Source organism: Salvelinus alpinus, chromosome 5 (genome assembly GCF_045679555.1).
Source record: "Salvelinus alpinus chromosome 5, SLU_Salpinus.1, whole genome shotgun sequence".
In the NCBI taxonomy this organism is placed as follows: domain Eukaryota; kingdom Metazoa; phylum Chordata; class Actinopteri; order Salmoniformes; family Salmonidae; genus Salvelinus; species Salvelinus alpinus.
Window position 1 is genome coordinate 85,822,797 of NC_092090.1, and position 18,217 is coordinate 85,841,013.

The 18,217-nt window shown below is 44.5% G+C and overlaps 1 protein-coding gene across 2 annotated transcripts; it reads left to right on the forward strand.

Moving 5' to 3' along the window:
- Positions 1 to 2,223: 2,223 nt before the first annotated feature.
- Positions 2,224 to 18,089, forward strand: LOC139577123 (galactosylceramide sulfotransferase-like). 2 transcript variants are annotated; one of them, XM_071403966.1, is made up of 3 exons: positions 2,224 to 3,609; positions 10,626 to 10,772; positions 16,522 to 18,089. In XM_071403966.1, exons 2-3 carry the CDS (start codon positions 10,645 to 10,647, stop codon positions 17,675 to 17,677), a joined length of 1,284 nt encoding a protein of 427 aa, XP_071260067.1. In that variant the 5' UTR covers positions 2,224 to 3,609; positions 10,626 to 10,644; the 3' UTR covers positions 17,678 to 18,089. The 2 variants fall into 2 exon arrangements, with proteins under 2 accessions (XP_071260067.1, XP_071260066.1); XM_071403965.1 differs by having other exon boundaries at positions 2,224 to 3,605.
- The last annotated feature ends 128 nt before the right edge of the window (positions 18,090 to 18,217 follow it).

The following is an 18,217-nucleotide window of genomic DNA, read 5'->3' on the forward strand; positions in this document are numbered from 1 at the left end:
TTGGCCCACTTCTTTGAACTTGAGAGCGGGGAGCGATGCATAGGGTAACGCTAAGTTACAGTTGAAGTTGGAAGTTTACATACACCTTATCCAAATACATTTAAACTCAGTTTTTCACAATTCCTGACATTTAATCCAAGTAAAAATGACCTGTTTTAGGTCAGTTAGGATCACCACTTTATTTTAAGAATGTGGAATGTCAATAATAGTGATTTCAGCTTTTATTTCTTTCATCACATTCCCAGTGGGTCAGAAGTTTACAATACTCAATTAGTATTTGGTAGCATTGCCTTTAAATTGTTTAACTTGGGTCAAACGTTTCCGGTAGCCTTCCACAATCATTTTCCTCTCATGATGCCGTCTATTTTGTGAAGTGCACCAGTCTCCTGCAGCAAAGTACCCCCACAAAATGATGCTGCCACCCCCGTACTTCATGGTTGGGATGGTGTTCTTTGGCTTGCAAGCCTCCCCCTTTTTCCTCCAAACATAACAATGGTCATTATGGCCAAAAGGTTCTGTTTTTGTTTCATCCGACCAGAGGACATTTCTCCAACAAGTATGGGGATTGTCCCCATGTGCAGTTGCAAACCGTAGTCTGGCTTTTTCATGGCGGTTTTGGAGCAGTGGCTTCTTTCTTGCCGAGCGGCCTTTCAGGTTATGTCGATATAGGACTTGTTTTACTGTGGGTATAGATACCTTTGTACATGTTTCCTCCAGTATCTTCACAAGGTCCCTTGCTGCTGTTCTGGGATTGATATGCACTTTTCGCACTAAAGTACGGTCATCTCTAGGAGACAGAACGCATCTCCTTCCTGAGCGGTATGACGGCTGTGTGGTCCCATGGTGTTTATACTTGTGTACTATTGTTTGTACAGATGAATGTGATACCTTCAGGCATTTGGAAATTGCTCCCAAGGATGAACCAGACTTGTGGAGGTCTACAATTTTTTTCTCCTGAGGTCTTGGCTGATTTCTTTTGATTTTCTCATCCTGTCAAGCAAAGAGGCACTGAGTTTGAAGGTAGGCCTTGAAATACATCCACAGGTACACCTCCAATTGACTCAAATTATGTCAATTAGCCTATCAGAAGCTTCTAAAGCCATGACATCATTTTCTGAAATTTTCCAAGCTGTTTAAAGGCACAGTCAAGTTAGTGTATGTAAACTTCTGGCCCACTGGAATTGTGATACAGTGAATGATAAGTGAAATAATCTGTAAACAATTGTTAAATCACTTGTCATGCACGAAGTAGATGTCCTAACCGACTTGCCAAAACTATAGTTTGTTAACAAGACTTTTGTCGAGTGGTTGAAAAACGAGTTTTAATGACTCCAACCTAAGTGTATGTAAACCTTCGACTTCCTGTACCCATGTCAACTTAATGTCTTTTCCTCTTTTTTGTCACAACCTTTTCTCAAGACTTCTCATTATGAAGGTTTAAGTTGTGCTGATCCTTTGGATTAAGATACCTGTGTCAGTGTCCTATTGTAATGCATTACTGACTATTCCTTCTAATCACTGTACCACTCACTGGGAGCCAAATCATTTATTGGTGTCGGTCTGTGCATGACAGATTGCAGCCTTCTGGGTTCCATATATGCTGGTGGTGGCACTGTCAGACCAACTCTGATACCAAAGAGGTGGAATCTGATGCCACATCATGAGGACTGGTGGGGACAGAGGCTGAGGATGCCATGTTATCAAAGTAGCCTGTTCCACAGTGCTGAGCTGTCCTGATTTATGCATCCCCTTCATTGCTGTAGGCCACTGTTCATAGGGCGGCGCACAATTGGCCCAGTGTCGTCTGGGTTTGGCCGTGGTAGGCCATCATTGTAAAAAATTATTTGTTCTTAACTTAAATTAAGGTTAAATAAAAAAATATCCTGAAACCATGATGCGAAAGCACAGTACATTTGGGTTGGACTGCTTTGGGTAAATCAGGCATGTGGTGGGGACTGAGTGGGGTCCACTATCCTGGCCTGTGGGTGGTGTTGACAAGGGACTGCCCTCTGATGATGCTGTGATCTCAGTGGGCTAGGGGCCAGTCCCTCCTGCTACTCAATCTCCTTATTCACTGACCGACCTTCCCACTTACCAGCATGCCTCAACTACATTCCACACATGCCAGTCCGAGTCTCAGCCTGGCACTTGGAGTGTGTGCCCGCCAGGGTGCCCCACGCTCAACAAAAGGTTGAGTGTTCAGACTGGGGGGGGGGGGGGGGGTCAAAGGCAGGGTGGGCCTATCGGTATGGTCCCTCTGGTTTGAAGGGCTACAGTGTGCAGAAAGGGTAGGACAGTGCCCACCTCCCTTACTGTAATGGTCAGTGCTGTATTACCACATATTGTCACATCCCGTCTCCCAGAGCCAAATGGACTCCTCAATCCCTGGCTCGTATGGTCGTTCTCTATTGACATCTTACTACTGTTGAATGGACGGTAGTGGTACAAAATACAGTGTTCCATATTCTCACGAGTCCAAAGGACTAGCTAGGCAAATTTCCATTGAAAGTGTTTTTTAGTCCAGGAGTAGGTTGAGTCTGAGTCAGGTAATCGGGCCTCAATTTGAAACAAAATGCAGAATGAATAAAAAAAGCTTTTAAAAGCATAATCAATGTATAGCTTCAAAATATAAATGAGCTGTTGGTCCTTTAATCTGAGAACGGTAACAGTTCTCCAGCACGTCCCTCCGAGTGAATTTAATTTAGGATTGTGGCTAGAATGTATTCTGTACTGTAACTGGGTTCGCCACAAAACAAAGACTACATGAAAAGCAATACCCATTTCTTTTCAGTTTATTTGGACAATCTATTGTCTGTCATTCCTAAAAGCAGCCCTTAGTTGTGTGTTATTTACAATAATCCATGTGTTCGCATGCCTTATAACTTAATATTTGTATATTCTATTCATCCAAATTTTTGTTAAAAGTATCTACAGTATATGCAAAGCTTGCTAAAACAACTTTTGAGCAATACTGTAGTGAGACAGCAAGCTTGGAGAAGATGGCACAATTGAGCTCTTTGTGCCTTGGCTCTCTGCAATTGTTCTTTTTATACTATTTGCTACCCCTCCTATCAGCTTTCAGCTCAGACTAGTGTCTGCTCTCAATAGCCTTCTGTATGCAGCCAGAGAATAGAGCCCATGCCCTCGCCCCCTCTTTTGCTTTATCTCTTTCTCCATCTCTTCCTCTCCATCTCTCGTTCCCTCTTTCCTTTTCCCTTTGTGTCTCTCCCTCCCCTCGCTCGTTCACTTTTAAACACAAACAAGTGCAAGTCCTAGCAGGGAGCCTGATGTCACAGTTGGCTATATTCAGCTGGATCTCGTTCAGAGTCGAAAGTGGAGCAGAAGAATCAGGTGTGCATAATTTACAGAGAGAGAGCACCTGCCAGATGAATTGGCTTTGGAGCGTTGGGCATAACATATGTAATGAAAAGGAAAGCACTTGACCATGTGGTGGGGTTGTGACACCGTGTGTGACCCGACAAGAGCAGGCACAAGCCACCACTGGACCGGACAGCTCCTCTGAGACGCACTGCTATGCACTCTTAGGTTTTAACTTCAGTTGCATTTTTCATCTAACTGCAGTTGTGGGGTTTATGCACAACAGGGTGGGTAAGTGTTATGTTTTACAAAGAGAATGATATGAGGATAATTTGAAATTTAAATGTATATTGTTTTTTGGTCTTATTCTTTGGCAAACGGTTTAATAGAATGATCAGACTGTGCAACTACAATATATTTTTATCTCAAGTTTATGATCTTTGAAATGTGAGCTGAAGAAAATAATGTTTCTGCCATGCAATCGAGCAGCCAATTTAGTTTCATTCAGACGAGTTCTTTGGGCATTGCCAATGTGATGGAGTGCATAGTAACTTTGCCCTCATATTGAATGCGTTCCTGAATGTCTCTTTTTGGGGTTCATTGTCCTGTATGTTGTCATGCATCGTATGTCATTATGTGCTTATGTGACTGAAGGTTATGACATCATTAGATAATGGATACATTGCTGCTTATGCATTTTGTGGAGAGCGTGACTTTTTCCTTTGACCTTCCCCTTACGATTCGATTTGAATGGTATTGTATGCATAACGTCTTAGCACCTACTTATATCAGACCATACTCAGACAGTAGATGCAATAAAACGGGACACATTAACAGAAACCTGCCCAACAAACAATACAATGCCATTACAGTATAAAGTGGGGTCTGATATTATTGAGAGCCTTCATAATGAGCAAAAATTACTATAAATTTAACAATTCAAATACTGGGCTACAGGTAACTTCCAAAATAATGGAAACGCTTGAGTAAAGGAGGGATACACCTGTCAGGTGGGTGGATTATCTTGGCAATGGAGAAATGCTCGCTAAAAGGGATGTAAACACATTTGTGCACAACATTTGAAATAATATTTTTGTGCTTTTGGGAAATTCCTGGGATATTTTATTTCAGCTCATGAAACATGGGACCAACACTTTACATGTTGCGTTTAGATTTATGTTCAGTATAGTATAATATAATTTTGAGCATACAAAATAGCTCAGTATTTGAATTATTTATTTTACACCATTTTTGCTCATCTTTATCAAGGTTGTCAATAATTTCAGACTGGACTCTATATTTCTATATCACAGGCATCATTATCTGAAGTGATGACACCATTCGGGTTCAGAAATTGCCAGCAGGTGTTAAACGCAGGCCCCTGGTGGCCCCTCAGGTTTAATTCCAGGTGCATCCCTCCCAGAAGCAGAGGAAGCGCTAAGCCTAACGAAGCACACATCTATCTATACCAAGGTCCATTTTCAGGTTAAACAGCTCCATGCAAAGTCCCCTGTTCAGGAGGACTAGTGCTCAAATGTCTCCCATATATCCCAATGCCTGGGCTGGATTTGAGGGCAGGGTGAATGCCCACTCATGTGCCTCCATAATGGCCCCTTCATGAAGCTCCCTGACAAAGGCGCAAAAGACACTTTCTACTTCATCACAGCTATTATCAGTAACGAAACATTTTCTTTTTCCGTCAGACAAAATATTTATCACACAAATGTCTGCAAAATTGGAACAGTGATTTTAGCTGATGTTAGACCCAAATGTTTCCAAGAGATTTCAAAATTGTGGAAACTTGTTTTTCATCTTTTCAAGGAGCTGTTTTGAGGAGAAACCTCAAACTTAAAGATTTGGGAGCTTTCTGTGAAGTCAAGAGTTTTTTGATAGAGCTTTCTTGATTTGGTTTGTCTTTAGTATAGGTTCTCCACACTGCTACAGGTGGAAACCGGGTGACCCATGTTACCTACTGAATGCTGACTTAGCCTCTGGGTCACTGTGGCTGCGTTTACACAGGTAGCCCAATTTATTTATTTTTTTCACTAATTCGTCTTTTGACCAATAAGATCTGAAAAAGATCTGATGTGAAAAGATCTGTTGTGATTGCTCAAAAGACCAATTAGTGGGGGGGAAAAGATCAGAATTGGGCTGCCTGTGTGCAGCCCGATCGGATTACAGGCAACAGGGTGAATAGCTGCAGACTCAGACTGGATCACTTTCCAGCCCAATGCATTATTAATCTAAAGGATAGATGACACAGAAACACAGGGTATATCCGGCCTTGCTGTAGTGTAGCTTCACTGTGCACTGGTCCGATTATAGGCACAGTGGTAACACTTTACTTAAAGCATGCAGGTGTAATGCTTATAACTTGTTATAAGTATGTTTAAGCCTTTATATTGTCTTACAATTAAGTCTATGTATAACATTTTAACTTAAATTATCATAAACTCTTGAGTATATAACTTTCATGATTAGGTGCTGGGACATACACCTTCTTTGGACAATTTGCCATTGGGCAGTTTTCTAGGAATTGTATAAAGATGCAGTATCAATCAATCAACCAAATATATTTATAAAGCCCTTTTTACATCAGCCGATGTCACAAAGTGCTGTATAGAAACCCAGCCTAAAACCTCAAACAGCAAGCAATGCAGATGTAGAAGCACGGTGGCTAGGAAAAACTCCCTAGAAAGGCCAGAACCTAGAGAGGAACCAGGCTCTGAGGGGTGGCCAGTCCTCTTCTGGCTGTGCCGGGTGGAGATTATAACAGAATATAGCCAAGATATTCAAACGTTCATAGATGACCAGCAGGGTCAGATAATAATAATCACAGTGGTTGTAGAGGGTGCAACAGCACCTCAGGAGTAAATGCCAGTTGGCTTTTCATAGCCGATCATTCAGAGTTAGAGACAGCAGGTGCGGTAAAGAGAGAGTCCAAAACAGCAGGTCCGGGACAAGGTAGCACGTCCAGTGAACAGTATGTGGGTTGAAACGATCAAGGAATGCACTTTTTCTTTTCTTTTTTACATTAACCTAGTAGTTGATGTGAAGTTATGCTTTAAAACTTCTTTTGGCTGCAATCCCGTTAACGGGATCGATATGACAACAGCCAGTGAAAGTGCAGGGCGCCAAATTCAAACAAAGAAATCTCATAAATAAATTCCTCAAACATACAGTGGGGCAAAGAAGTATTTAGTCAGCCACCAATTGTGCAAGTTCTCCCACTTAAAAAGATGAGAGAGGCCTGTAATTTTCATCATATGTACACTTCAACTATGACAGACAAAATTAGAAAAAAAATCCAGAAAATCACATTGTAGGATTGTTAATGAATTTATTTGCAAATTATGGTGGAAAATAAGTATTTGGTCAATAACAAAAGTTTATCTCAATACTTTGTTATATACCCTTTGTTGACAATGACAGAGGTCAAACGTTTTCTGTAAGTCTTCACAAGGTTTTCACACACTGTTGCTGATATTTTGGCCCATTCCTCCATGCAGATCTCCTCTAGAGCAGTGATGTTTTGGGGCTGTTGCTGGGCAACACGGACTTTCAACTCCCTCCAAAGATTTTCTATGGGGTTGAGATCTGGAGACTGGCTAGGCCACTCCAGGACCTTGAAATGCTTCTTACGAAGCCACTCCTTCGTTGCCCGGGCGGTGTGTTTGGGATCATTGTCATGCTGAAAGACCCAGCCACGTTTCATCTTCAATGCCCTTGCTGATGGAAGGAGGTTTTCACTCAATCTCATGATACATGGCCCCATTCATTCTTTCCTTTACACGGATCAGTCGTCCTGGTCCCTTTGCAGAAAAACAGCCCCAAAGCATGATGTTTCCACCCCAATGCTTCACAGTAGGTATGGTGTTCTTTGGATGCAACTCAGCATTCTTTGTCCTCCAAACACGACGAGTTGAGTTTTTACCAAAAAGTTCTATTTTGGTTTCATCTGACCATATGACATTTTCCCAATCTTCTTCTGGATCATCCAAATGCTCTCTAGCAAACTTCAGACGGGCCTGGACATGTACTGGCTTAAGCAGGAGGACACGTCTGACACTGCAGGATTTGAGTCCCTGGCGGCGTAGTGTGTTACTGATGGTAGGCCTTGTTACTTTGGTCCCAGCTCTCTGCAGGTCATTCACTAGGTCCCCCCGTGTGGTTCAGGGATTTTTGCTCACCGTTCTTGTGATCATTTTGATCCCACAGGGTGAGATCTTGCGTGGAGCCCCAGATCGAGGGAGATTATCAGTGGTCTTGTATGTCTTCCATTTCCTAATAATTGCTCCCACAGTTGATTTCTTCAAACCAAGCTGCTTACCTATTGCAGATTCAGTCTTCCCAGCCTGGTGCAGGTCTACAATTTTGTTTCTGGTGTCCTTTGACAGCTCTTTGGTCTTGGCCATAGTGGAGTTTGTAGTGTGACTGTTTGAGGTTGTGGACAGGTGTCTTTTATACTGATAACAAGTTCAAACAGGTGCCATTAATACAGGTAACGAGTGGAGGACAGAGGAGCCTCTTAAAGAAGAAGTTACAGGTCTGTGAGAGCCAGAAATCTTGCTTGTTTGTAGGTGACCAAATACTTATTTTCCACCATAATTTGCAAATAAATTCATTAAAAATCCTACAATGTGATTTTCAGGATTTTTTTTTCCTAATTTTGTCTGTCATAGTTGAAGTGTACCTATGAGGAGAATTACAGGCCTCTCTCATCTTTTTAAGTGGGAGAACTTGCACAATTGGTGGCTGACTAAATACTTTTTTGCCCCACTGTACATGTATCTTATACCATTTTAAAGGTAATCTTGTTGTTAATCCCACCAAAGTGTCCGATTGCAAATAGGCTTTACAGCGAAAGCACCATAAATGATTATGTTAGGTCACCACCAAGTCACAGAAAAATTCAGCCATTTTTCCCGCCAAAGAGAGGAGTCACAAAAAGCATAAATAGAGATAAAATTAATCACTAACCTTTGATGATCTTCATCAGTTGACACTCATAGGACTTCATGTTACACAATACATGTATGTTTTGTTTGATAAAGTTCATATTTATATAAAAAAATCTGAGTTTACATTGGCGCGTTACGTTCACTAGTTCCAAAAACATCCAGTGATTTTGCATAGCCACATCAATTTTACAGAAATACTCATCATAAATGTTGATAAATACAATTGTTACACATGGTATTATAGATATACCTCTCCTTAATGCAACCACTGTGTCAGATTTAAAAAAAAACGGCGCTCAGAAAAAGAAAAAAAAATTATCCGCCATGTTGGAGTCAACAGAAATCAGAAATAACATTAGAAATATTCCCTTACCTTTGATGATCTTCATCAGAATGCACTCCCAGGAATCCTAGTTCCACAATAAATGTTTGATTTGTTCGATAATGTCCATTATTTATGTCCAAGTAGCTACTTTTGTTAGGGCGTTTAGTACACGTATCCAAACGCTCGTGCAGGTCCAGCCGAACGTCGGACCAAAAGTTCAAAGTTATATTACAGGTCGTAGAAACATTTCATACTAAGTATAGAATCAATCTTTAGGATGTTTTTATCATAAATCTTCAATAACGTTCCAACCGGAGAATTCCATTGTCTGTAGAAAAGCCATGGAACGCAGGTCGTGTGAAATGTGCGTGACCAGGACCTGGCTCTCTGCCAGACCACTGACTCAAAGAGCTCTCCTCCGGCCCCACATCACAGTAAAAGCCTCATTCAAGTTTCTAAAGACAGTTGACATCTAGTGGAAGCCTTAGGAAGTGCAACATAACCAATATCCCACTGTGTATTCAATAGGGGCTGGGTTGAAAATTGACCAACCTCAGATTTCCCACTTCCTGTTTGGATTTCTTCTCAGGTTTTTGCCTGCCATATGAGTTATGTTATACTCACAGACATCATTCAAACAGTTTTAGAAACTTCAGAGTGTTTTCTATCCAATACTAATAATATGCATATATTAGCAACTGGGACTGAGGAGCAGGCAGTTTACTATGGGCAACTCTGTGCACCTTTCATCCAAGCTACTCAATACTGCTCCTGCAGCCATAAGAAGTTAAGTGAATGCTTTGGAAAAACAACAATATTGCGTAAAAAATGTATATGTCATTGAAAAATAGTGATCTAACAATAGCACAACATGAGACATTTCTGTAACATTTGTCATAACCTGCCATAATATGGTCATAACACTGTCATTACACATATTTAGACCTGTTGTGACATATGTAGCATTACTTTATGGCCGGTAATGACCCCTACATAAGAGTGTCAAAACCCACGAAACCTACCACACAAGGCAAAACATTCCATTACACCATAGCCTACTTGTCAACAGTATGTTTGTTATACATTTTCCATAATTTATCATATTAAATTATCATTGTAATTACGCGCACATTGACGTCATACATGCACCTACCCCAGCTCTGTTGCTGATGACTGGGATGAACACAGGAGCAGATTTCAGGAGCAGGACTAGACACCCTCTTTTTGATTGACTGACATAAGGGCATGTACGTGATAGGCCTATCTTGCTTATGTGATTATGGTGGTCATAATGCTTCTTGACAGAGTCATAAAGTGTTTTTTCTTAGTCCAAGTAAAGTGACACAGGATGGTCCTAATTCTTGACAGTGTCTTAAAGTGTATTTTCTACATGTTTTTTAATGAAAGAAACATGACTGTGAAGAATTCATTACAACAACAACAACAAAGGAATTAAGAAACAAACTTTCAGACGAAAGGAAACTTATTTGCAGGTAAAAAACACATTTGAATAAATGTGGGTTTGACACTCTTATGTAGGTGTCATAACCAGCCATAAAAAAGCACAATATATCTCACAACAGGTGTAAATATATGGGTCATGACAGTGTTATGACCATATTATGACAGATTATGACAAGTTATGTCAACTGTTGTGACATTATGACATGGTTATGACCGTGTCATAATGTGTTAGGACGTTGGGTGTCAAGTAAAGAGTTATCGAAATGTCAATTATGCCTAGAGATAACCTCAACAGATTGAACAGAGTGGATTTCTAAGAGTTGTTCCATTACCAGAGGCACACAATGTCCTAATTGGAAACAGCCATCTGACTGAGCTGCTGTGTGTGTTCCCAAATAATTGGCCACAGGAGACAGTGGATCCAAGGGACTTGCAGAATCCATGTCAATGAAAAAGTTGAGGTCATCGATGAACCATAACCTTAGAAGATTTCAGGACTGCTAGTCGATTGTTTTGGTACACTGGATAACTTATACTTAACTTAATTTTTGCTTCAGATAACTTCTATTTGGGACCATGGTTGGCAAGCAGGGGAGGCAATGGAGGTCGATGTGCAAAGGCCTTGTCCTGGGTACCCTACTCACTAGCTGTATGATCCTGCTCTACTGCCTTTCTGCTCCACAGGCCCACTTCAACCTGCCTGAGTAAGCCTCATCCATACTCTTCTTACTGGGGGGATGTTGGTGCAATGGTTGGGCATCCTTTGAAGTATATATTGCATCAACAACATCCAGTAGCAATATACATGTACAGTGGGGAGAACAAGTATTTGATACACTGCTGATTTTGTAGGTTTTTCTACTTACAAAGCATGTAGAGGTCTGTAATTTTTATCATAGATGTGTACACATCAACTGTGAGAGACGGAATCTAAAACAAAATTCCAGAAAATCACATTGTATGAAGTAATTAATTTGCATTTTATTGCATGACATAAGTATTTGATTACCTAGCAACCAGTAAGAATTGCGGCTCTCACAGACCTGTTAGTTTTTCTTTAAGAAGCCCTCCTGTTCTCCACTCATTACCTGTATTAACTGCACCTGTTTGAACTCGTTACCTGTATAAAAGACACCTGTCCACACACTCAATCAAACAGACTCCAACCTCTCCACAATGGCCAAGACCAGAGAGCTGTGTAAGGACATCAGGGATAAAATTGTAGACCTGCACAAGGCTGGGATGGGCTACAGGACAATAGGCAAGCAGCTTGGTGAGAAGGCAACAACTGTTGGCGCAATTATTAGAAAATGGAAGAAGTTCAAGATGACGGTCAATCACCCTCGGTCTGGGGCTCCATGCAAGATCTCACCTCGTGGGGCATGAATGATCATGAGGAATGTGAGGGATCAGCCCAGAACTACACGGCAGGACCTGCTCAATGACCTGAAGAGAGCTGGGACCACAGTCTCAAAGAAAACCATTAGTAACACACTACGCCGTCATGGATTAAAATCCTGCAGCACACGCAAGGTCCCCCTGCTCAAGCCAGCGCATGTCCAGGCCCGTCTGAAGTTTGCCAATGACCATCTGGATGATCCAGTACATCGGAAAAAAAAATCAAAAGAAAACTGCAAACTGAATAGGAGACCAAACAAGCAGCAAACAAAGAAGAAAGGCTTTTGAAAAAGTAACAATTTTTCATAAAATTATACCGTTTTCTTAGCTAGCTAAGTTGTTTACCTGTTGCTAGGCAGTTGCTAGGGACATTCCTAAAAGAAGCTAGCTAGCTAACAAGGAGTGTCTAGTTGGCAGAAGAGAAGAAGGGACAAAGAAGGGACAAAGTGGGACAAAATAAGGACAGAAGAAAAGGGAAAGGGGACATTAAGGTGAAGCAGTCCTCTAAAGACACAAAAGACAATAATACAAGAAACAACACTTCTATTGCCTCTCCCTCTACGATACGCACTTCCGGTTTGGTTTGGAGCGAGTAGTTGCATTCCGCTTTGCTCCACAGGTAGTATTACAGGTAGTATTACATTTCATTTCATTACAGTACAACAGTTTGATTTGTTTGATCTTAGCTGGCTACATAGCCGTCTTTGTATCCAAGATAATTGTGTAGTCTAGAGTAATTGTCGAGGTTACCTAGCCAGTTAGAGGTTACCTAGCCAGCTACACTTTCAAACAAAGTCAACAACGCAGCCACTGCTAGCTAGCCTATTTCACCAGCCAGCAGTACTATATCATTTTAGTCAATAAGATTTTTTGCAACGTAAGCTTAACTTTCTGAACATTCGAGACGTGTAGTCCACTTGTCATTCCAATCTCCTTTGCATTAGCGTAGCCTCTTCTGTAGCCTGTCAACTATGTGTCTGTCTATCCCTGTTCTCTCCTCTCTGCACAGACCATACAAACGCTTCACACCGCGTGGCCGCTGCTACTCTAACCTGGTGGTCCCAGCGCGCACGACCCACGTGGAGTTCCAGGTCTCAGGCAGCCTCTGGAACTGCCGATCTGCGGCCAACAAGGCAGAGTTCATCTCAGCCTATGCTTCCCTCCAGTCCCTCGACTTCTTGGCACTGACGGAAACATGGATTACCACTGATAACACTGCTACTCCTACTGCTCTCTCCTCGTCTGCCCACGTGTTCTCGCACACCCCGAGAGCTTCTGGTCAGCGGGGTGGTGGCACTGGGATCCTCATCTCTCCCAAGTGGACATTCTCTCTTTCTCCCCTGACCCATCTGTCTATCGCCTCCTTTGAATTCCATGCTGTCACAGTTACCAGCCCTTTCAAGCTTAACATCCTTATCATTTATCGCCCTCCAGGTTCCCTTGGAGAGTTCATCAATGAGCTTGACGCCCTGATAAGTTCCTTTCCTGAGGATGGCTCACCTCTCACAGTTCTGGGTGACTTTAACCTCCCCACGTCTACCTTTGACTCATTCCTCTCTGCCTCCTTCTTTCCACTCCTCTCCTCTTTTGACCTCACCCTCTCACCTTCCCCCCCTACTCACAAGGCAGGCAATACGCTTGACCTCATCTTTACTAGATGCTGTTCTTCCACTAATCTCATTGCAACTCCCCTCCAAGTCTCCGACCACTACCTTGTATCCTTTTCCCTCTCGCTCTCATCCAACACTTCCCACACTGCCCCTACTCGGATGGTATCGCGCCGTCCCAACCTTCGCTCTCTCTCCCCCGCTACTCTCTCCTCTTCCATCCTATCATCTCTTCCCTCTGCTCAAACCTTCTCCAACCTATCTCCTGATTCTGCCTCCTCAACCCTCCTCTCCTCCCTTTCTGCATCCTTTGACTCTCTATGTCCCCTATCCTCCAGGCCGGCTCGGTCCTCCCCTCCTGCTCCGTGGCTCGACGACTCATTGCGAGCTCACAGAACAGGGCTCCGGGCAGCCGAGCGGAAATGGAGGAAAACTCGCCTCCCTGTGGACCTGGCATCCTTTCACTCCCTCCTCTCTACATTCTCCTCTTCTGTCTCTGCTGCTAAAGCCAATTTCTACCACTCTAAATTCCAAGCATCTGCCTCTAACCCTAGGAAGCTCTTTGCCACCTTCTCCTCCCTCCTGAATCCTCCTCCCCCTCCTCCCCCCTCCTCCCTCTCTGCTGATGACTTCGTCAACCATTTTGAAAAGAAGGTCGACGACATCCGATCCTCGTTTGCTAAGTCAAACGACACCGCTGGTTCTGCTCACACTGCCCTACCCTGTGCTTTGACCTCTTTCTCCCCTCTCTCTCCAGATGAAATCTCGCGTCTTGTGACGGCCGGCCGCCCAACAACCTGCCCGCTTGACCCTATCCCCTCCTCTCTTCTCCAGACCATTTCCGGAGACCTTCTCCCTTACCTCACCTCGCTCATCAACTCATCCTTGACCGCTGGCTACGTCCCTTCCGTCTTCAAGAGAGCGAGAGTTGCACCCCTTCTGAAAAAACCTACACTCGATCCCTCCGATGTCAACAACTACAGACCAGTATCCCTTCTTTCTTTTCTCTCCAAAACTCTTGAACGTGCCGTCCTTGGCCAGCTCTCCTGCTATCTCTCTCAGAATGACCTTCTTGATCCAAATCAGTCAGGTTTCAAGACTAGTCATTCAACTGAGACTGCTCTTCTCTGTGTCACGGAGGCGCTCCGCACTGCTAAAGCTAACTCTCTCTCCTCTGCTCTCATCCTTCTAGACCTATCGGCTGCCTTTGATACTGTGAACCATCAGATCCTCCTCTCCACCCTCTCCGAGCTGGGCATCTCCGGCGCGGCCCACGCTTGGATTGCGTCCTACCTGACAGGTCGCTCCTACCAGGTGGCGTGGCGAGAATCTGTCTCCGCACCACGTGCTCTCACCACTGGTGTCCCCCAGGGCTCTGTTCTAGGCCCTCTCCTATTCTCGCTATACACCAAGTCACTTGGCTCTGTCATATCCTCACATGGTCTCTCCTATCATTGCTATGCAGACGACACACAATTAATCTTCTCCTTTCCCCCCTCTGATAACCAGGTGGTGAATCGCATCTCTGCATGTCTGGCAGACATATCAGTGTGGATGACGGATCACCACCTCAAGCTGAACCTCGGCAAGACGGAGCTGCTCTTCCTCCCGGGGAAGGACTGCCCGTTCCATGATCTCGCCATCACGGTTGACAACTCCATTGTGTCCTCCTCCCAGAGTGCTAAGAACCTTGGCGTGATCCTGGACAACACCCTGTCGTTCTCAACTAACATCAAGGCGGTGACCCGTTCCTGTAGGTTCATGCTCTACAACATTCGCAGAGTACGACCCTGCCTCACGCAGGAAGCGGCGCAGGTCCTAATCCAGGCACTTGTCATCTCCCGTCTGAATTACTGCAACTCGCTGTTGGCTGGGCTCCCTGCCTGTGCCATTAAACCCCTACAACTCATCCAGAACGCCGCAGCCCGTCTGGTGTTCAACTTTCGCAAGTTCTCTCACGTCACCCCGCTCCTCCGCTCTCTCCACTGGCTTCCAGTTGAAGCTCGCATCCGCTACAAGACCATGGTGCTTGCCTACGGAGCTGTGAGGGGAACGGCACCTCCGTACCTTCAGGCTCTGATCAGGCCCTACACCCAAACAAGGGCACTGCGTTCATCCACCTCTGGCCTGCTCGCCTCCCTACCTCTGAGGAAGTACAGTTCCCGCTCAGCCCAGTCAAAACTGTTCGCTGCTCTGGCACCCCAATGGTGGAACAAACTCCCTCACGACGCCAGGTCAGCGGAGTCAATCACCACCTTCCGGAGACACCTGAAACCCCACCTCTTTAAGGAATACCTAGGATAGGATAAAGTAATCCTTCTAACCCCCCCCCCTTAAAAGAGTTAGATGCACTATTGTAAAGTGGTTGTTCCACTGGATATCATAAGGTGAATGCACCAATTTGTAAGTCGCTCTGGATAAGAGCGTCTGCTAAATGACTTAAATGTAAATGTAAATGAATGGGAGAAGGTCATGTGGTCTGATGAGACAAAAATAGAGCTTTTTGGTCTAAACTCCACTCGCCGTGTTTGGAGGAAGAAGAAGGATGAGTACAACCCCAAGAACACCATCCCAACCGTGAAGCATGGAGGTGGAAACATCATTCTTTGGGGATGCTTTTCTGCAAAGGGGACAGGACGACTGCACCGTATTGAGGGGAGGATGGATGGGGCCATGTATCGCGAGATCTTGGCCAACAACCTCCTTCCCTCAGTAAGAGCATTGAAGATGGGTCGTGGCTGGGTCTTCCAGCATGACAACGACCCGAAACACACAGCCAGGGCAACTAAGGAGTGGCTCCGTAAGAAGCATCTCAAGGTCCTGGAGTGGCCTAGCCAGTCTCCAGACCTGAACCCAATAGATAATCTTTGGAGGGACCTGAAAGTCCGTATTGCCCAGCGACAGCCCCGAAACCTGAAGGATCTGGAGAAGGTCTGTATGGAGGAGTGGGCCAAAATCCCTGCTGCAGTGTGTGCAAACCTGGTCAAGAACTACAGGAAACGTATGATCTCTGTAATTGCAAACAAAGGTTTCTGTACCAAATATTAAGTTCTGCTTTTCTGATGTATCAAATACTTATGTCATGCAATAAAATGCAAATGAATTACTTAAAAATCATACAATGTGATTTTCTGGATTTTTGTTTTAGATTCCGTCTCTCACAGTTGAAGTGTACCTATGATAAAAATTACAGACCTCTACAGGCTTTGTTAGTAGGAAAACCTGCAAAATCGGCCGTGTATCAAATACTTGTTCTCCCCACTGTATATGATATAGCCCACAGATGATACAGATACTTTTATTTGCCATATGAATGATGGTAGTACGCTACTGTACTATGAGAGGAAAAAATTGTTTTTCAGTCTTCTATAACATTGCATGATGGTAAATCAGTCTATAACATTGGTAATTTGATAATGTGTTGTATTTGTACGCGTGCTCTCCATAGGGGTCCAGTGCCTTACTCCTGTTCCCATCGACCTGCTCAAGCCCAGGCCAGACTTATCAAAAACAGCTCCCACCATGCACCGGGGCAGACAGGCATCTGCACTCCCAAAGTGGACATCATGTTCATGAAAACCCACAAGACAGCCAGCAGCACACTCCTCAACATCCTCTTCCGATTTGGAGAGAAGCACCGGCTCAAGTTTGCCTTCCCAAACAGCCGTAACGACTTCTTCTACCCCTACCCATTCCAGCGCTCCCAGGTCAAGGACTACAGGCCTGGCATGTGCTTCAATATCATCTGCAACCACATGCGCTTCAACGCACCTGAGGTGGCCAAGGTGCTCCCTACAGACACCTCCTACATCACCATCCTCAGAGACCCGGCTGAGCTCTTTGAATCCTCCTTCCACTACTTTGGCCGCCTGGTGCCCATGACCTGGAAAATACCAGGCGAGGACAAGGTGGGGGAGTTCCTGCGCGACCCCCGCCACTACTTTGACCCCAATGGCTTCAACTCCTTCTACCTCAAGAATCTGCTGTTCTTCGACTTTGGGCAGGATAACACTCTGGAGCTGGGCGACCCGCGGGTAGAGGAAGGCATCCGGGCCATCGCAGGCCACTTCCAGCTGGTCATGCTGGTGGAGCACTTTGACGAGTCCCTCATGCTGCTCAAGGACGCCCTCTGCTGGGAGATGGACGACCTGCTCTTCTTCAAGCTCAACGCCCGGAAGGGCTCCACCGTGTCTAAACTGACCCCGGAGCTGAGGGCCAAGGCCCTGGAGTGGAACGCCGTGGACTGGAGGCTTTACCAACACTTTAACGTCACCTTCTGGAGGAAGGTGGAGGCATACGGACGCCAGCGAATGGCCGACGATGTGGCGGAGCTCCAGAGGAGGAACGCAGTGATGGCGGCAGTCTGTATCGAGGGAGGCCATGCTGTGGATGCAGGGAGCATCCAGGAGACAGCCATGCAGCCCTGGCAGCCCATTGGGGAGAAGTCAATCATGGGCTACAACCTGAAAAATAATGTGGACAAGGCCCACCGCAAGCTGTGCCTTAAGATGCTCACCCCAGAGCTGCAGTACCTGACAGAGCTGGGGGTCAACCTTTGGATCACTAAACTGTGGGGTCATGTGAGAGACGTGATCAACTGGTGACTAGAGGGTGATTAGAGAGACACGAGCGAGAGGGGCCAAGAGAGCGCAGCTGTGGGTGTGTGCCTGCTTGTGTGAGAGCCCCTATTGGATTGCATAGCCTCCCAGGCCTGAATGCCTGCAGAAGATCATAAGGGGTTTGGTTTTGCATAGCCTCCTCAATCATGGCATGATGAACTCTTCCTCTGTGTCAGCAGTATTGACTTGTTTGCCTTAAATACAGTACATGTTTGCAGTATGTAATGTACCTGATAGGTGCTTGAGAACCGCAACGTTTGCGTTAGAATCTGAAGATAAGCATAAGCATCCCTCTTTAAAATGTATGTGTTTATAGGTATAGTATACTGAATACCCTTTATACCCTCAGCCCTGCCAATCTTAGAGTATTTTTGAAATAAAGACTCAATTAAAAAGATGTCTGTTGATTTGATTTATCAAGGTTGTTCGCAAAGTTAATAGTTAAAAAATGATGTCTTGATGTGCATTTTGCTTTACTTTTCAAGACGTATATCTAGAAATCACATCATCTCAATTTTACACCCA